Here is an 18,349-nt window from a genome sequence, read left to right as displayed (position 1 = left end):
CTTGCCTTATACCGGTGCATTTTTGCTGATTCTTGCATCATATCAAATCATAAGACCATGGGTCAGCAAAAACAGTCAGCTGATCCCAGAGGAAGTTGTTGTACTAGGGAAAAATAATTTGAGGGGGAGGGCAGGGTGGTGTGGAAGAGTCAGCTTGGTCATCTTACTCTGCAAACATGTGTCCTCTAGATCTGTTGTATAGTTTTTGGAGGAAGGTCAGAAGTATTTTCCCCACTGTCAACCTGCCCTTGCATCAGGTAGACTGAGCCTTTAACTCCTGGCAGTGTATAAAGTGGCCATTTGGTTCAGTTTGCCATGCTCTGTCAGCACTGTAGGATTGGCATGCACGTGGTGAGCTTGTAGCTTGGGGTGTAGGAATGTTCTGATGCGAGTGGAAATACTCACTAGGTGTCCACTACCACTAGTGCTGTTGATGGTGTTCAGTACAATTTGAGGGGAGGGGTGTTACAGAAGACATACACTAACTAGTATAGAGAGAAGGAACGTGATCTGCTGAAATACAGATGCTACTAATTTCTTTTTTAAATGTTGTAGCCAATTGAAGTACCTTCCTTTTCAAATTAGGATCACCCAGAATAGAGATAAGGTCACTGTAAGGCTGGCAGTGTAAAATACTCAATAGGAAATGAAACAGCAAAAATCTGTCAGAGATAATATAGAGGGTTTTGATAATGGTGTTTAAGGAAGGAAACTTTTTGATAAAATGAGCTGAGTTGCAGTTTTGATTACAGTTTGTTTTGTTCTTTGTTTGTCAGGCTGTACACAACTGAGGGCAGAAATCAAGATATTTGAATATGATTTGACTAATTTGCTTATAGGCTTGATGTCCTTAATGTGTGATCTTCATGTTTATAATATGGCCACATGGGGAAATTGACTGAAGCAGCTAATGTGGACCATAAATTAAGAATATGTAGAATAACCTCTCCCCCCCTTCTTTTTTTTTTTGATGATGAAGTCTCTCCTCACTTAAAAGCTTATTCTTTAATATTCTAATTAATTTACTTGGGGGCTAACTTAGGAAAATATCTAGTAACTGATTTCTTTCCCTTTTAAAATACGAAAATGCTAATATAAAAAAATAAAGAATTGCATAGCTGTTTTACTTTTCATCATATTTTTATATATTAGTGAGCTCTGAGTCAAATATTTTTTCTACCCTTTCCACTCTCTGATCAATCAGGAATTTGTTTTTAACACAGAGAATTCTGTGAATAAGCATATGAGATGTGTTTTCCTATGCTCTTTTTTAGTGAAATGACAAAAACAGTGGAGATTTCTGGGGAAGGCGGACCCTTGGGAATACATGTAGTGCCCTTCTTTTCGTCTTTGAGTGGAAGGTAAGATATTTTCTGCATTGCTCAAGAAGTGTATTAATGAAAGGATTTCAGTTGTGCTTGTCTTCAAATACCTCCTTTTTACCATAAGGAAAACAAATACTTTAAAGAAAATTGGTGTTTGACACTGTTTTCTGTTACTGAAATATTAACTAGCCTAAGTTCTGTATTAGGCGACCATAGAGTCATTTAGGTTGGAGATCTCCAAGGTAATTGATTCTAGCCTTTGACAGATCTCCACCTTGTCAACTAGACCATAGCACTAAGTACCACGTCCAGTTGTTTCAGTCAATACCACCCTCTTTGTTTATATATATCCTTTTAATTGCCTCTGTTTTTATTCTCTGAATGGTAAACTAGACTGTAGTTTTGTGTGATGTTTAGTTGAGTTTGGTTGTGTTGCTGGTTTTTTGTTTCTTCCAGTTTATTGTTGTTTGTTTTGTTTGGATTTTCCTAATCGGATGTCTCTGCATAGGTCCTTCCTTAGTGATATATCAGACAAGAAAAGTCAAAAAAATTGCTTGCCTGTTCATGTCTCATATTTTTCAAGCCATCTTTCAGATTTGGTTGTATAGCATTTATAAAATGTGCACTATATCATGAACTTTTCTTCGTCACAATGTGATTACTTTAATTATAAATGATTTAACATAGTCCATTGAGATCACAAAAGCCTATTATAGCAGCGTGCTCATATTGATGTGCTGTAGTTAAGACTGCGTCAGCATTTTTATTGTAACTGTTTTCCAAGCTATGTAACTCAGATGTGTTTAAAAAAAAAATAAAAAAAAATCTAGCCTGAAATTTTACGTACAGAAGCTTAGCCAGAGAGTTAATTTGACCCTGACAGCCGTGAATAAGAACCATAAATGACTCTATTTTATAGTAAAATGGCTGCCTGTAACACAAAGACAATTGTTGCAAAAGTAAAATTTGTCTAATTCTTAAATGTTTCTTTACTTGTCAACTTCCATGTAGGACAGAGAATGTGAAGGATTGAATTACCTTGTAAAGGTCTGCATGTATAAATGTTTTCTTGGCAAGATCTGAGTTTGTAAGTGGACCCAAATCAATTAAGAATGTTTTATTTACCAAAAGGGAAATTAGATGTCCACCTGCTGCCTGTAAAAATGTCATCACTGTCTCAAGAAGAAAGTTGGTCTTCGATGGGAACTATAGGAGGTCCGAATTGTGTCCTTGGCTATGCAGGCTGCCTGTTTGTCTTGAAAGAGGCACTTGTGTTTGTTACCACACTATGAAATGCAGATTTTATATAGGCATGCCATAAAAGTTGTAGTGTGTACACTGTATTTCAAGATCATTCCTTAAAAAAAAAAGTGATGAAATTGCAAGCTGTTAAAATCAGTAATCATTGTGACTGAAATACAGTTCTGTACTCAAGTATCACTGTGTTGCGTGCAACCTTTAAAGCCACGAAGAAGTGGCATTCTTTGGTCTGCATTACATGCATGTTAATATGTCCCTATTTACAAATGCTTTTGGGGATCCCTTGGAGCAGAAGAGTCTTTGAGAGATTAACTACTTGTTGTTTAGACAGTTGTCTAGAAATTTTAATGACCCTTGGCAGAACCCTACTGATACCTTTGTTAAAGCACTAGAGTGACTTAAATCGCTTGACCCTCTTATTTAATCAAACCCGAGAGTCGTGTATAAACTGTAACTCATCATAACATGAGAAAGTACAGGAGAGCATCTTTTGTTTCTGTTAATGAAGTGATAGAATTTATGGGGACATGCTGGCCATGACTAACTTGGTCTGGTATTTCAATCGTAAAGTTATCTTCTAATAAGGTAATGCTGGCTTTAGCCTGGTGCTGCCACAGACCAAAGTTTTTTTAAGAGGTCATTAAAAAATCATACTAATTTACAAAATCCTAGTGTTTACAGAACTACAAAAGTAATGGAAATAATTCCCCCCTTTCTTTTGCGCTTAAATATAATGAAAAAAGGAAATTAAAATTTAATAGTGCATTAAAATAATGCTAAAATTGAGGCTGTGTAAAAAAAGTAATGGAGGAATGAATTTAGGCTGCCACAGCATACAGAACTCAAACCACTCAGTGCAGCACACACAACAAGTTTCAGATAAGTGGGCTGTCCTATTGCATTATATGGATGCAGCGTCTAAGCATATAGGATTAGTGAGCAACCAGCTTAATTTGTAATTTCTTTTATTTCTCTACTTTTACTGGTTTGCATCATAACATAATTATATTTCATTAGTTCTTAGGATTTAGATTCTTGATTGTCATCAAAAGGACTGTGACCCCTCACCACTGTCTCTTGGAGTCCTTAGGTGAAGGATAACACAGGTTGCAAGAGAATCTTTATGCTAGTAAAACACTTTTTTTCTGTTAGATCTTTTGAAGAAGTAATATTCAGTAGGAACCAAGTTTTCACTTAGTAATTTATAGGACACAAGTATAAATTTTTAAATCTTATTATACAGTTAATCTAAAATCAGATGCACAGTGTCATTTGAAATAGTTAATGGCATTCTGCAAATCTGTTGAATGGACTTATATATGAAGGGCTCATGAAGCTGAGACAAAAATACAAGCCTTCTGTTTTGTGATTGGAGTGCTGGCACCTTGAAAATTGCACATTAATATTTTATGGAGCCTAACCAACAGAAAATGGTCTCTAAAGGTCATCTGCCTTTGATGCTGATGTGGTATGGAATTTAGTGGACAAAGATTGATTATAAAAGTTCTTCACAAACACACGATTGTCAGGGTTTTTGGGGCATCGTACTGGTATCATTGGATATATCTATGTTGAATTATAGTTTGCAATACAGAGATGCCCCAGCTAGGTCAGGATTAGCCTGGTGCTCCCAGCACAGAATTCAACACTAGAATTTCGCACCACCCACACATGTTCACTTACTGCATTATTCTGTGCTGCACCTCAGTGTTCACTTGCACTTAGCCTGTTAACAAACAACTTGGGTTTTAAAATTCTGCTGCTGTTCTGTCACATGAGTCTGTAGTATCACTGTCTTGTATCAAAGCAAGGGGCTTTGGCAACTAAAAAGTTTCACAGACTTTTCAGAAGTAGAAACATCAGTTGTTTTTTATCTTATTGTAACACCTGTTTATTTTATTATAGTTAAGGTAGAAAATTACTTTTAATCTGTTCTTTTCTTTGGAGCAATGTAATCTTACTTAGTGGCAGAAAAATATTGCATAAGCAACATTGGCATTTTTAACTGGAGTGGAGATATAGGTGTTTTCTTCTGTTTTTTCCAAGTATGACCTACAGAAGTTAATGCTTCTGAAGTTCTGAAGCCTTAGCGTCCAGCAATTTTTCTTGGTGTTTCTTGGAATCTCCTCTTTTTTAGTTAATAAGTGAGCTGGAAATCCTTTCTCTAGGTTAAGCACTTCATAGCCATCTCCTCTGTCATCTCCTGCACAGAGATTAACATCTATGTTTACTTGCTATAAATTCGTATCAGCACAATAAAGATAGTTTTTGCCTTTTAGGATGCTGGGACTCTTCATCCGTGGTATTGAAGAAGACAGCAGATCTAGGCGTGATGGTCTATTCCATGAAAATGAATGCATTGTGAAGATTAACCACATGGACCTTACAGATAAAACCTTTGCACAGTAAGTGCTGGTTTAGTGATACTTCTAACTACCCAGGATTTTATACAGTGCTGTGTTTAAGAAATTCTTAAAGGGATTAATACTTATTTGAGAGAAAATACCTGTAAAATTGATACCTGGCAGAAACATTGCAATTTTCTTCCTGAAACCTCCAAATAAGGTGAAGTTTGAGGAGACATATGTTCTTGTAGTTTTAGTGAACTTACTGGGCTTCCTTAATTTGACTAGCATTAAGTTTTGTAATCCCTATCTTCACTTTCTAGTGCTTTTGTTATTTTTACCATATTTTCCTTGTAATTTTTGCCTCAGAAGACCTTCAGAACTTCACAGCATGGTTTTTAACATTCTTTTGCAAATGAAATAAGATTTTTTTTGTGCTGCAGCTATTTGAGCATTTAATTTTTTTTTATAAATACTACTACTGTCAAACTATGATTAGTTGAGCTAAATGGTAGGTCTCACTTCTTATGACTTTTATTAGAAGTCTGTTGACATTTATTATCTATTTCAAATGTTTTTTTAAGTAACAGGTTGTTTTGATCATCTGTCAATTAATGTGACATAGTTACACAAAAGAATAGCCTCTCAAATATCACAGATATTTGCTGTAGTAATTAAATAGTAATTTGTTTTTGCTTTTAATCCATATGTTTAGACAGCTGAGTGATTGTTTATAATATAACAAAAACCTATTGAGATGTCAAGGGAGTCAAAGCTTAACTTTCTAAACAGTAATCCAAATGTTCAAGACTTCCAGACTAAAATCAAATACGTAATTTCACAGTTAGGGATAAATATTTGCAAAATAGGTTTTCATGAAACCAGTGTAGTTCTGTAGCATAGGTATTCTTGTTTCTGAGACTGTGCTTTTTGCCTCCTGATAGCTTTTCAGTTACAGCTTTCTGCGTGTTTGGTGGTAAAGGCATTGTACTGTGATATAGTACAACACACCATTCTCTTCAATCCTTGGAAATTCCTAAGATATCAACTTTATCAGAACATAAGTGTTGATATCTTATTAAAACATTTGTTTCCTCATCTGTGTAGTTTTGTAATGAAATTTCTCAAATGAGTTTGATTGAATCAAAACCTTGCTTCTCAAAATCATATGTAATCTTTTCTTTACAAATTGGTTGTCTTCTTTGTGTTTTCTTCTCAATGTAACTAGATCTCCAGAGGTTTTCACCCCATGAGATGTTTGTGGAGTGAAGGACTGCATATTTTTCTGTAAGATTACTTCGTTTTGGGACAGTTAGAAATAATGCAGTAAACTTTCCACTTCTATGCCAGGCTTTTCTTCAAAGTGAGAAATGCATGACATTTTGCTTTCTCCCAGCTTGTGTAAAGTTTTGGGACTTGGAAGGAATATTTACCATGAGAACTTGCTTAGAAAGACCAGTTGTTAGACAATCTCTCTGTCATTGGGAAAGTGAAAAGTGACTTAAAAGTAATTCAGAGCAGAGCCCAATTTAGTTGGTCTAAGTCTCCTTATGTTACAAAATCAAGTAGTGTGGTTGCAGTGGCATTGGACCTGAGGAGAAAAACTGTGGGTAGTGAGGACTCAGCATCTGTTTGGGGGCTGAGGGGAATATTTTGGATGAGCTCTAGCCTATTTCCAAGTCTTACATTGTTCTGCTGAATTGTCTTCCAGACTAGCCTTCTACATCATCTCTCTTCCCTGACTGTGAATGGCTAAAAAAATCTGCTTTTGAGGTTGAAACTAATCTCAGTGAATATGCCTTTTTAGTTTTCATCTGGCATGACATAATGTGACAGAAGTCCAAGTTACAGAAATGCAATAATTGTAAAAGATGTGAGAAAGTATTGTCCCGATGACTATTGACCCAGAAATAGCAATCAGATTCTCCTTTGAGAGGAAAATCAGTTGGCTAGTTTCAAATTGACGTTTCTGCATAACCCTTGTAAAAGCTGTTTTAACACTTAGCAGAGACTGCTACATGCTGTCTCTTCTAGTTTTCAGCAGAGACTTTTTGGTGTTGCTCCTGATGATTGCTGCTTCTGCAGCTGTAACAGCAGCAGCCTACTTTCTGTATTCCCATGTTTATAATAGTTATATACTGGGACTGTTGGTCTGCTTTTTCATTTGCTGCTAATCTATTCAATTACATTCTGTTGTGTTGCAGAGTTTCTAGCACCTCTTTTAACTGATTCCCTTATTTCTTTAAAGTATGCATTTGGGGTCTCAAGAAATGTAAATTTCTCCATTCATTATTTTTTCTCTTTGAAGTGCAGCCAGTTATTTTGCCCCTGAAGACTGCATTTAGGCTTTCCCATAGGATGTCTTATTTCCACTATTTTTTGTTTGAAGGAGATCTTATATTTTCTCTTGCATGTATTTTAAATATTAATCTTTTGAAACTGAGTTATTAAATTACTTTGTAACATATGACCAAGTGGCTACTTGCAAGGATGAAGATGGGATGTGAAAGAAACCCAGTTAAGATTTTATATCCTTATGCTGGACACATGCCATGGTTTCTACCGTCAGGATAAGGTCTGTCCTTGAAAACTTTCATGGGCTATAGGTGAACAGATAACCTATAACCTCTGCAGATGCACTGGGGGACAGTGGTATTACAGCTCTTAAACCTAATCCTTGAGGGTGATACTGAGAGAATACCTTCCTACAACCTTGCTACCTTTCTTTTCCAAGTTTGAGGTTTGTCTCTAGCAGTGTCTCTTGTCTATGAATGTGATTATTCTGACTCTTGATGCTTATACACTCGGTGTGGCCCAGATGGTTCTTTCCCACAGCAGTATCCATTGGGACTGACCCCTGACTTCAATGTCTTCATGCTACAGAAAACACTCTTTAAACAGCCCCTCCTTTCTGCCACCCAAAGCTTCAAGGTGGAGGCACTGTGTGGCTCTGTTGATCTGGGAAAGCAGTAGGTGTATTTTCAAGATGTTAAACATTTGTGGTGGCTTCCTTTCTGTATCACTGTACAAAAATGTTTATTGCAGAAGTACTTTCATCATTGACTCCTGTTACATCACTGAGTATAAATTCAAAGCCAAGACTTCAGTGAAATACTGATTTAGACTGACAAACACACTACAGAAAGGTAGGAGATAAGTAAAATGTAGCCATTACTTCCCCTCTTGACCCAATTCAACTAAGCAGTTCTTGACTTTACATTCTCAAAATGTGCTTCAGCTACTACTTCTGTTTGTACTCGCAGGATGGAAGAAAATCTGTCTACTTCAACAGGAGGTAGGAAAGGAAAGCATAGAAAGAGAGAAGTCTCATTTGTTCCTTTAGAATCCAAGGTTCGTAACACAGCCTGATTGACCAAATCTACAGGTTATTCAAAATCTAGGGAAGGCTTTATGAACAGTTCTTTTGGCCAACTTGTCTTAATTGCCTTGCAATGCACAGGAACCTGAACACAGTATTGTTACCATGATATCAATTCACATAAAGCACAGATTTGGGTTGGAAGGGACCCTAAAGATCTCCTAGTTACAACCTCCCGCCAAGGGCAGGGATGCCACCCACTAGATCAGGGCCCCATCCAACCTGGCCTCGAACACTTCCAGGGATGGGGCAGCCACAGCTGCTCTGGGCAACCTGTTCCAGTGCCTCACCACCCTTTGAGTAAAGAATTTCTTCTAACATCTGATGTAAATTTCTGTCTTTTAGTTTAAAACTGTTCCCCCTTGTCCTATCATTATCCAGGGGTGTAGTTGTATTAATGCTTTAACACAATTTCTGGTGTTGCAATTGAGCGCATCTGTAAAGACATAGATTAAGTGAGGTCCCCATATCCACTTAGCAAGAGGTTACTGCTTGAAAGATGGAAGTAATATCTACTTATTTATTTATCCATTTATGTAGAAACACAGAAATAATTGCACCTTTTTGGTCACAAGGTTTTTTTCTGATTTCTGTGCATCCCAAGCCATCATCCTTTTCTGTTGCACTATTTGCAGTTACAGTATTTCTTCAGAAAATGTCCATTTATCCCATACCTTCATCCTTTTTTATTGCTGTGGAATCAGCCAGCAGTTGCACTGGGGATTATGAAGGAATCTGAGGAGCACTAGACTGGACTCAGGAAAAACATGGAGAGTTGAGCTTGCTTGGAGCAGATGTATTCACAAGAACAATTGATCATAAGTGCTCAGTGTGCCTCTATGCCAGCAAGAAAATATGTAACAGACAAACACTTGAAACAAATAGCAAGCTATAACTTCAGCAGTCTTTTGATGAGCTTTTGCCATGAAAACTTCCCTTCCTGATCTCTGCATGAAGAATTGTGTTCATTAGTTTATTCTGGCTGATATGTTTTCATAGCAGCTCAGTAATTCTGACAGATATGCCGTTCCTACTTGAAATGTAAGTAAATGCTGTAGTTTACAAATCTTATTTCATGTGTACTTTTTAGAAAAGGGACTATGTAGATGTGAAGGTAAGGTAAATTTTTGTCTTGTTCTCTGTAAACAACTTCAGACTTGGTCCAAATTTTCTGATCAGTTATGTGAATTTTCATACCTTTCTTTTGAAGGGCTCAGGATATCTTTCGTCAGGCAATGAAATTTCAAAGTGTCGTCTTAGAAGTCCTTCCTCCTTATAATCGAGAACAGTATGAGAAGTCTGCTATCGCTCCTCTTTTTCTGGATAATGAAGAAGGAGTTCCAAAAGCAAAGATACCACCTCCTGTTCATCCCAAACCTGCTCTGAAAACAATTAATCTTTCTGGAACAAGCAGCTTGGAGGCAGGTGCACAGGCAACGCTGCAACAAGCTAAGAGCCCCAACCTCCCACGTCTGGGTAGAAAGCCATCTTCTCCCTCACTGTCTCCCCTTATGGGCTTTGGCAATAAAAAAAATGCAAAGAAAATAAAGATAGACCTGAAAAAAGGTAAGTCTTTTGAGATTGTATGATTAATTCTGTATTATGTTCCCTATAGTGATATGTTAACTTTTAATTTAACTAGTGACGTTAAAAGTACAAGGAAGTTATTTACCATTTAAAAGTTCCAAAACTTCCAAAAGGTAAAGGAACGTTAACAGCAATCTTCTCAACAGTCATCTTTTGGGTTTATGGAGATATTGGATATCTAAACAGTCAAATTTTGGATATATGTTATCCAGATTTACTGATTTTTAAGACATCTCTGGAAGCTATTTCATTAACAACATGTGATATTAAGAGATGCTTCAGCCTTTTTAAAAGTACAGAATAAAAATTTGAACTGTTTGATGTTGATCTTTGTTATTTTATTCATATCTGCTAATTGACCAAGTACTGTTTAAACATTCCTTTAAAGATAAAGTGTACTCTGCTCTGTTTCATATTTTCCAAGAAGTTGACCACAAATTTACCTAAATTTCCCTGTTTTATTTTCTGAAAATCTTTTTGTTTTTTCTTCTGTTATATTTATTCAGCTGTCAGGAGGCAGGATTTTGTGTGTATGTCTTTAATTGCTGCTCCTTGCAACTGTCTGTCTTTGCATGGAGTAACAGGTTTATGCATATGTAGTAAAATGTGCCTAAGCAGATCCAAGTTAGCATTTATGCTTTCTGTTTAATTTCTGTCTCTGATTCGGCTGAGAGTTAAATTTGATATAGAAGTGGCCTTTTTAAAAACTGTCTATAACTTTATTCTTTTAACACATAATGAATGTAATCAAGCTCTCATTTCTTAATTTTTGTTATTTCTTAACTCATTTTTACTTCTGAACTCTTCAGCTTTGTGTTAACAAAACCTACTTCAGAATTTCCCCATTTTAGATCTAATGCTTTTGATTTAGAAACATTAATTTATATTTTTAGAAATTAGAGCAATGACACTGATGTGATGGTATCTCTGAAGGTTTCTCTGAAAACTTACCACATGGGTAGTAATACTGCTCAATATAAAAAGATTTTTATGAACCCTGCTATTCCTGGTGATTTTGGTGGCTTATAAGCAATACCTACTAATACTGACTTTACTCCCTAATTATTTTTTATAGCATTTATCTGCTAAAACTTGAGGTTGCTTACTTCCAAGCAGCAAACAGCTTCACTAATGAAAGCTTTGAAATACCACTTTGTCCTTTCTTAACAGCACATTGTCAGCAGTTGCACTGAGATCATGTGACATCTTCCCCATTTACCAAGTTTTCATAAAATGTGTTATGCTATATTATATTATAATATATAGATACATAAACACCTCTGATTGCTCTGATTCTATGAAAGACTATTGACATTAATGTGAAGGCTAATGTTAAATCTAAAGAAAAGGCAAACACTTTAAAAAGAGAGTTCTTGCTTGTTTTTTATTATTGTGTGCTTACCAAAAGTATTTCCATCTGTAGCTGTTGCAGGAAGATTTAGGTATGTGTTTTGACGTAGATAGACTTCTTCTCTAGACCCTGCAGAAAATTGGCTCATGTTTACAGCTTTTTGTTTGCTTTCTTTTTTTTAAGAGCTAAGCTGAATGAGTGTCTGTGATATGTTGCTGACATTGTTTGCTTACTTTTAATGATCTTCATTTACTTGTTGAAATTTATGTTAGGAGTTCTTTTTCTGACATTCTAGGTCCAGAAGGACTTGGTTTCACTGTGGTTACCAGAGACTCTTCAGTACATGGTCCTGGTCCAATCTTTGTAAAGAATATTTTACCGAAAGGCGCAGCAGTAAAAGATGGTCGTTTGCAGTCAGGAGACAGAATCCTGGAGGTTAGGATAAACATCCATTGTATTTGCATCGCTGAATATTGATTGCTAATTTTGTCATAAATCTTTTATTTCCTTATACGTACTATTGATGTATAGAACTACAATTCTTACCCTTCGTTTAAAAACAGTCAGTCTCATGGCTTCTATGCTGTTTGTCAACAAGTATTTTACACCGCTACTTGGAAAAATGGTTCTTTTCACAAGGGTCCATGGGATGTTTGAACAAGGGAAACCTGATAACATCTTGGTGCTTAAAGCAGATAAACATATCAGTTTAGGAACGAAACCTTGCCTCTTTAGCCAAGTCCAAAAATCTCCAATTAATATGGAGGTCGTTAAGTGCTCATTCTAAGGCAATTTTTCTCGAATCAGTCTGTTTAGAATTTTCAGGTATCTTGTGAGTTACAATCTCATTATCTAATGGGTTATTTTTACTTACTAACCTCAAAAAGCTCTTAAGGTAAACAGTTTTAATACTTAGGTCTTGTTTCTGCACTTTTCATCTTCAAAGTGCTTTACAAACTAATTAAGCCTCACAAACCCCCTGCAAGGTGGGTAAGTACTACAGAGCTGCTTTAACAGATGGTGAAAATGAGGAGGAAAAGGTTAAGTGATCTGTGCAGGGCCAGAGGGGGAGACATTGTGGGAGCTGTTGCTAATTGTTCTTTGCTCTCAGTCACTGAATGACACCTGTGTTAGGTGAGGGGAAAATGATAAAAGGCAGTTCATACTCACAGATATGACATCCTCTGTTCTTCTGTGTCTGGTAGGTGAATGGACGGGACATCACTGGCAGGACCCAGGAAGAGCTGGTAGCTATGCTGAGGAGCACAAAGCAAGGGGAAACTGTCTCTTTGATTGTGGCTCGTCAGGAGGAGGCCTTTCTACCTCGAGAGCTGGTAACCTTGTTATTCTTTCCCAAAGAGAGATATTGAAACAGTTCCATGTTTTAAAACTAGCCCAAGAAATAGAAATGAACTGTTGTTGGCAGAGAAAGCCAGCAAAGGGTAACCATATAGGCTTTCTTTTTGAGGAGAGTCTATAGCTACATTTGATTTTGAGGGATATTTGATTTTTATCTACTTTAGATGCAATTCCACACATCGAGTTTTCATCCCCCAAAATGACATTATAAACATAACTCACAGGGGAATACTGTAAATTAATTTTGTAAGTGTGAGGTCAAGCATAACTAGATTATTCTCTTTCAGAAAAGCAACGAACTTTAAACCAGAAATTCGGAGTGCATGTAATGGGTCCTGTAGCTTATGAGTAGCCAACTAGTGAGGGTGGCTGCCCCTAGGAGATGTCTCCTAAGCCAATGCCCAACTACAGGAGTGGTGAGGAATAGAATTCCATTGCACTCCTCATGAATTTTGGAAGCAACCTTTTCCTTGGCTGCTAGTGTTTGACTCAGTAGGCTCTTGCATGTCTTCGTTCCATCTCAAGTGCTTAGTTTTCACTTTTTTTTGTATTAACACTGGCATGAAACTGTGTTCTCTTTTCTCTCACATAGACGGAGGAGGACTGCATCAGTGTAAAAGTGCTATCTGATACATACTTGTTTCCCCTTAAAGAAGGTCATCCCTTGGTTGCCTCTTCCTTATCTTGATTGATGGCTATACTTGACCTTTCATTAAGAAGTCCTCAGGATAAGGGAAGGACAGCATTTCCTGCTTTTGTCTCATTTTATCTCCTTTAAAGAGCACAAACCGCCTTCATCCTTCTTAAGATGCCGCCTTCTTGCTTTTCCTTTGGCTTTAGACTGTTGTCAGGATCTTCTACAGAAATCCTCCATTATGTTTCCTCAGAAAATATTGCTGACAGTTTTTCTCGTTTCCTTGTTACCAGTTGGACCTTGTTGAGGTCAGGGTTGCCTATGGTAGGATAGGAAGTTGGAGGGGAGTTCAGATTCTCTCATATCAGTCTTTTCTCTTGTGCTGCTGGTGGCCAGTTTTTCCTGTAGTAGAGCAGTTGTAAAGTGTCCTGGAAAAACTATTTTTGTTTTCATTTTCCTTTTTTATTGTGTAATTTTTGAAGGAGTATAATGGAAGTTTTCAGCCTTGTAAGTGGGCATTTGTTGTTGGTGATTCCCAAAGCCCCAAAGTCGGTCATTGTATTGCTCTGTTTAGTACAGTCAGTGTCTGTGTAGATCAGAGGGAAATTTCTGAGTCTTAAAGTACGGAATTATCTATTTGATTTAGGATTTCTTTGCTTGCACAAGTTCTTCTAAATAAGAGCTTATTTTTTGAAAAGGCTACCCATCAACATTTTTTTCTTGCTGGTTTTTAAAGTTATAAGCACATTACTTTGAAAATGTACTTTTTAAAAAAGTGTGCATTCATCTTTTCCCTCTCCTCTTCCCCCAAAATTATGCATTATTCTGTATTGTCATAGTACAAATTCTCTTGGAAATCACTGTAGCAGTGTGTGGGTATAAAAGACTGGAAGAATCTAAAAGCTATTTATAATTTTTACCTGCCACAATTGCCTGCTATTAAATTCCAGTCTCTACAGCAAGGATTAAGTACCTTTCAAAAGGTGATTTACTTATGACTGGCATGATTGAAATCCAGAAAGTAGCCACATTTATCCTTCTGGCTTGACCTTCGCTTAGATTGCTTTCTCTGTGAAAAAATGTTGCACAAGTGATGGCCCTCACTGTAGCAGTGATGATATGTGAATTCTAATGCTGCTCTGTGTTTCTTGTTATCCCAATCAAGTTCAACATAATACAAATGCGAATTACTGAAATACATTAGATAAGTTTATGGACCCAGTGCTTCTAAATTAAAAAGCCCTTCAGCAACATCTGGTAGCTCACAGCAAAAGTGTGAGTTACCATACCACTAACCTACCAGATGTTGATGCTAACATGATGCTTGTTAGAATTCATGAGATGTCTGAGAACAGTCTCAGCAAAGATTTAAAAAAAAAATTAAAATTGGTTTAGCTTTTTTGTTTGATTTTAGCTTTAGTCATGATATTACATTGGACTAATCCCCTTCTACCTCAAAAGTTACAGTACTGTTTTGATCAAAGAGGAGAAAAATGCCAGCCCTTTAAATGTTTGTTTTTGGAAGGAAAGGCAGTGGATAATCCCATGTTTTTCAAGGACAGCTGTAACTGAATGCTCTGACTATGTAACATGCATGCAGAATTTACCTGAATATTTGGGGATTTTGTTAATGCCTGACAATAATAGAGTAGTTGCTTTATATCGGACTTGTTCCTGCTTTGAGCAGTTCTCCAGGGACTGTAATCTGAGAAGGTTTCTTTAGATTCCATGTTACCTGTGGAAAGGAAAAGGAGAAGGACCACCTAGTAAACGTGCCCATTCCCTGCAGCTTCCTGTGGCAAAGATGCCTTTGGAAGTTGGACCCCCTAGAGGCCATGCACAAACCCACTTTTGAGCTTGTTACTCTACTAGAACTGGGTTTCTACATGGATTTCTGGAGAGAATTTGATAGCTGCATGGGCACAAGGCAAATAATGTAACAAAGTCACAGTGGGTGGCATTTGGTTGCACGGGTCTGTAATAATATAATTTGAAAACTGCAGCTTGGAGAAAGCTTGGTCTCATGAATATTTTCTCTTTGGTGAGATAGATGGGAGCAGGGTTTGGGGGTTTTGTTACAGTGATCTATGCTTATGAATTTTTAGCAAGTAGAAAAATATATTCTGAGTAGTAAAGCTTTGCCACAGCAGTGGAGATGTGATATGCGTGAGGATGAATCAGTGTTGCAAACAGGCATTATTAAATTATAGGGAATTTGGGCTTTGGTTACACTAGCCTGTGCAACATCTGAGAGTTATACAGTTACATTGTTTGCACATAACAAGGGAATAAAATTGAAAACCCAATCTTTGTAGGGTTATTAGTCCTTTAAAAAAAAAAAAAGGAGGATCTAATGAGATTTTTTTTATATGTATATTGAAGCAGATCAGTGAAGTAGCGTTTGGACCAACCACAGCCCATCCTCCTTATTATCCAGTTAGCCAAATGTTCCCAGTAATTCGTGCCAGCTGTTGACAGTGTAGCAGCTAAGTAAGGAGCTAATTCCAAAACTTGGGGGAAGGTTTTTGATTCACTTTACCACAGTCTACAGAGTGCGTTCTTTAAGGTGCATTTGGGTTTTAAACTGTGTAAAAACGTTTTCTAAAGGATTGTGAATATTACAGAGAGAAACTGGCTTAACTGAAGAGGTTTAGATTTTCCAGTTTTCCTGGAAGTAAATGGCATGCACATCAAACTGTGGCTATCATTCTGTTGTGTTTTGAAAATACAGTGTTTTGATCATGTATATTTGTTGCATCATGTTTTTTCTCTAGGGAAAATATGTGATCTGAAGGTACCATTTCTTTTAATAATGATATAAAGATCTCTCACTCCCCTTTCTCTTTCTTTATGCCTACATTGGTAAAAAAAGAAAAGCTACTTGAATGAGAACAGCTCTGGTGTAACCCATTCTGTGCCATGACCCTTTGCAATTTTTATTTTATATGATGCACATAAGCAGAGGAATGTGACCGGTCTGCAATTGCCAGAAAGAGTATAGCACAAAAAGTATTTACATGCATTTTTCTGTAAGTTAGAGCACATTCAGTGTAAGTTTTGCATGTACTTTATTTTTTGTTTTAAAGATTTCTTTGACTTATCAGTTTCAACTGTAATCTCTATTTCTATGGTTTCTTGGCATATTCACTGATCCCTGAAGAATGTAGGGTGAAAGGGAACAAACCAGCATTTTTACAACAAAAGCTAAATGAACAACAATTTATTGAATGTAGCATTGGTCTTTAAGTCTTTGTTTACACATGTACTATACAGGATAGAAGGAAGCAGGCTGAGTGGCAAGTTCAATCAAGCATTTTTTTCTACTTACCATGTGATTAACTTTTATGTTTTAGTCTTCCCCTAGTTAATTCCTCCCACTACCTTGAACTTACATGCCTGAAGGAAAACCAGTTGGCCTTTTTGTTTCTAATATTCAAAGCTTAATTTCTATTACTTCCTTTTAATTGTTGCTTGCCTCTTTGTGTGCAGGAAATAATAAGTGAAATTATAGCCTAGACTTAACCATTTTTGCACCTGTTTTTGTAGGTCAAAACTGTGATTCTAGTGCTCAGTTACCCAGAAATGGACAAACAATTTCAGTCAGAAAGGATTCCAGCAAGTACCAATTCTGTTGTGTTATCTCTATTCAAAGGGAGATGAATTGGATAGGAAAAAAAGAAGTATACATTGGACTTTAATAGCATACACAAGATGGAGTTCTTGAATTGTTCTGCATAATGAAGTGAAGGATACACATGACACTTTTCATTGTGAAAAACTTTATAAACTATGAAGATTTTTTTTTAAATCCTGAGGTTTTTTTATGAGAGCTTTTGAAGGAAGGTGTATTTTTTGGACCTGTAGTTTCTCTTCATCTCGAATAGTTGAGAAAAGAGTATGGGTTGTGTCTATATACAAATGTATATTTTTAAAGAGAAAATATTCTGTAGTGCAGCTCCTCAAAGGTTTTCAGGTTTCATTATATTTCAGAAGATGGTTACTAGTTCATTACAGCTTAGAGTACTGGAAACTGTGCATTGAGGTTTGTTGATTAGTTACTGTGGTCTTTACAAGAGTCAGTAAGAGTTTGCTTTTAAGAAGGAACGTGACAATCTTTCCTGTGTGGCACAAAGTGTCACTTTATCTCGGGTTTTGGTGGGACTCCCTAATTTATCAAAGGGGAATAAATTGTTTGAGTAATTCATGTGTCTTTAAAAGGTGGCCTGTCTTTGATCTCTCATATGCAGTGAAGTGCCCCTATAGCTAGCAGCACAGCAAACATGATTTTCCATGTGATAGCAGTTGTCAGCCTTTCGAGGCTGCAGACACCTTGTTGTAACGGGTCTGCTATTGCTTTCTCTGTCAAGCCCATCAGAGTGTTATGATCCAGCAATGATATGTCTTTTAGATCGAACTCTTCCTATTTTCCAGCAAATATGAGTAACCTGAAATGGATGGTCTGAAAGAACTGGTAATAAAACTCATTGCCTGCAAGAACTTCTGATGGTGCTCTGCCTGCTGGTAAAGAAAAAGTTAGAATGGATACAAGTAAGGAGAGAAAAGGATAATATTACTTGTACCGTGAGATAATATATTTGCTTATAGGATTACTGCCCAAAACTCCTAAGTTTAGGAACCCTACCTCAGAGCATTGGGAAATGAAAACGTTTTACGTGGTAGCATCAGTCTCAGATCTGAGGTTGCCCAAAATTGTTTGGCAGCCCGCTTTGGTCTATGGAATCATAAATATGTATACATCAGAACAGAGGCATATAAAATCTGGCTCTTAACAGAAATTGAGTCTTCATATATTTTTATATGCATTTATCCAGATCTACAGTATTTGCATGTAATAAAACCAAAGTATTTGGGCATTTGTTAAGTCTTGGTGGCAACTGTAATGCCTTGCCATTTACAAGGGTCACCAGATTTATTCCATATTCCATATGAACGTTTCCAAAAGTCTTTCTGCCTTAGAATCCATGACAAAAGTTTTCCTAGGCTGCCTTAATGTAAAACGTGTGCATGTGGTGTTTGAAGTAGACATAAAAGAATTATACACTGCTTATTGCTTTGTTTACCATCCCTTTAAAACAGTAACCAGTAAAA

General features: G+C 36.7%; 1 protein-coding gene across 1 annotated transcript in view; it reads left to right on the top strand.

Moving 5' to 3' along the window:
• PARD3B (par-3 family cell polarity regulator beta) overlaps positions 1-18,349 on the top strand; it is a 371,997-nt gene that overhangs the window by 147,323 nt on the left and 206,325 nt on the right. Inside the window, exons 6-10 of the mRNA XM_027677893.1 lie at positions 1,275-1,361; positions 4,865-4,990; positions 9,520-9,875; positions 11,543-11,682; positions 12,453-12,581. Of these exons, the coding sequence (XP_027533694.1) occupies positions 1,275-1,361; positions 4,865-4,990; positions 9,520-9,875; positions 11,543-11,682; positions 12,453-12,581 (838 nt within the window). The remainder of the gene's footprint in view (positions 1-1,274; positions 1,362-4,864; positions 4,991-9,519; positions 9,876-11,542; positions 11,683-12,452; positions 12,582-18,349) is intronic.

The sequence above is a fragment of the Neopelma chrysocephalum genome, unplaced genomic scaffold (assembly GCF_003984885.1).
Source record: "Neopelma chrysocephalum unplaced genomic scaffold, ASM398488v2 Primary Assembly neopelma1_44, whole genome shotgun sequence".
NCBI lineage: Eukaryota > Metazoa > Chordata > Aves > Passeriformes > Pipridae > Neopelma > Neopelma chrysocephalum.
The sequence above is the reverse complement of the archived record's forward strand: the minus strand, read 5'-3'. Positions and strand labels throughout refer to the sequence as shown.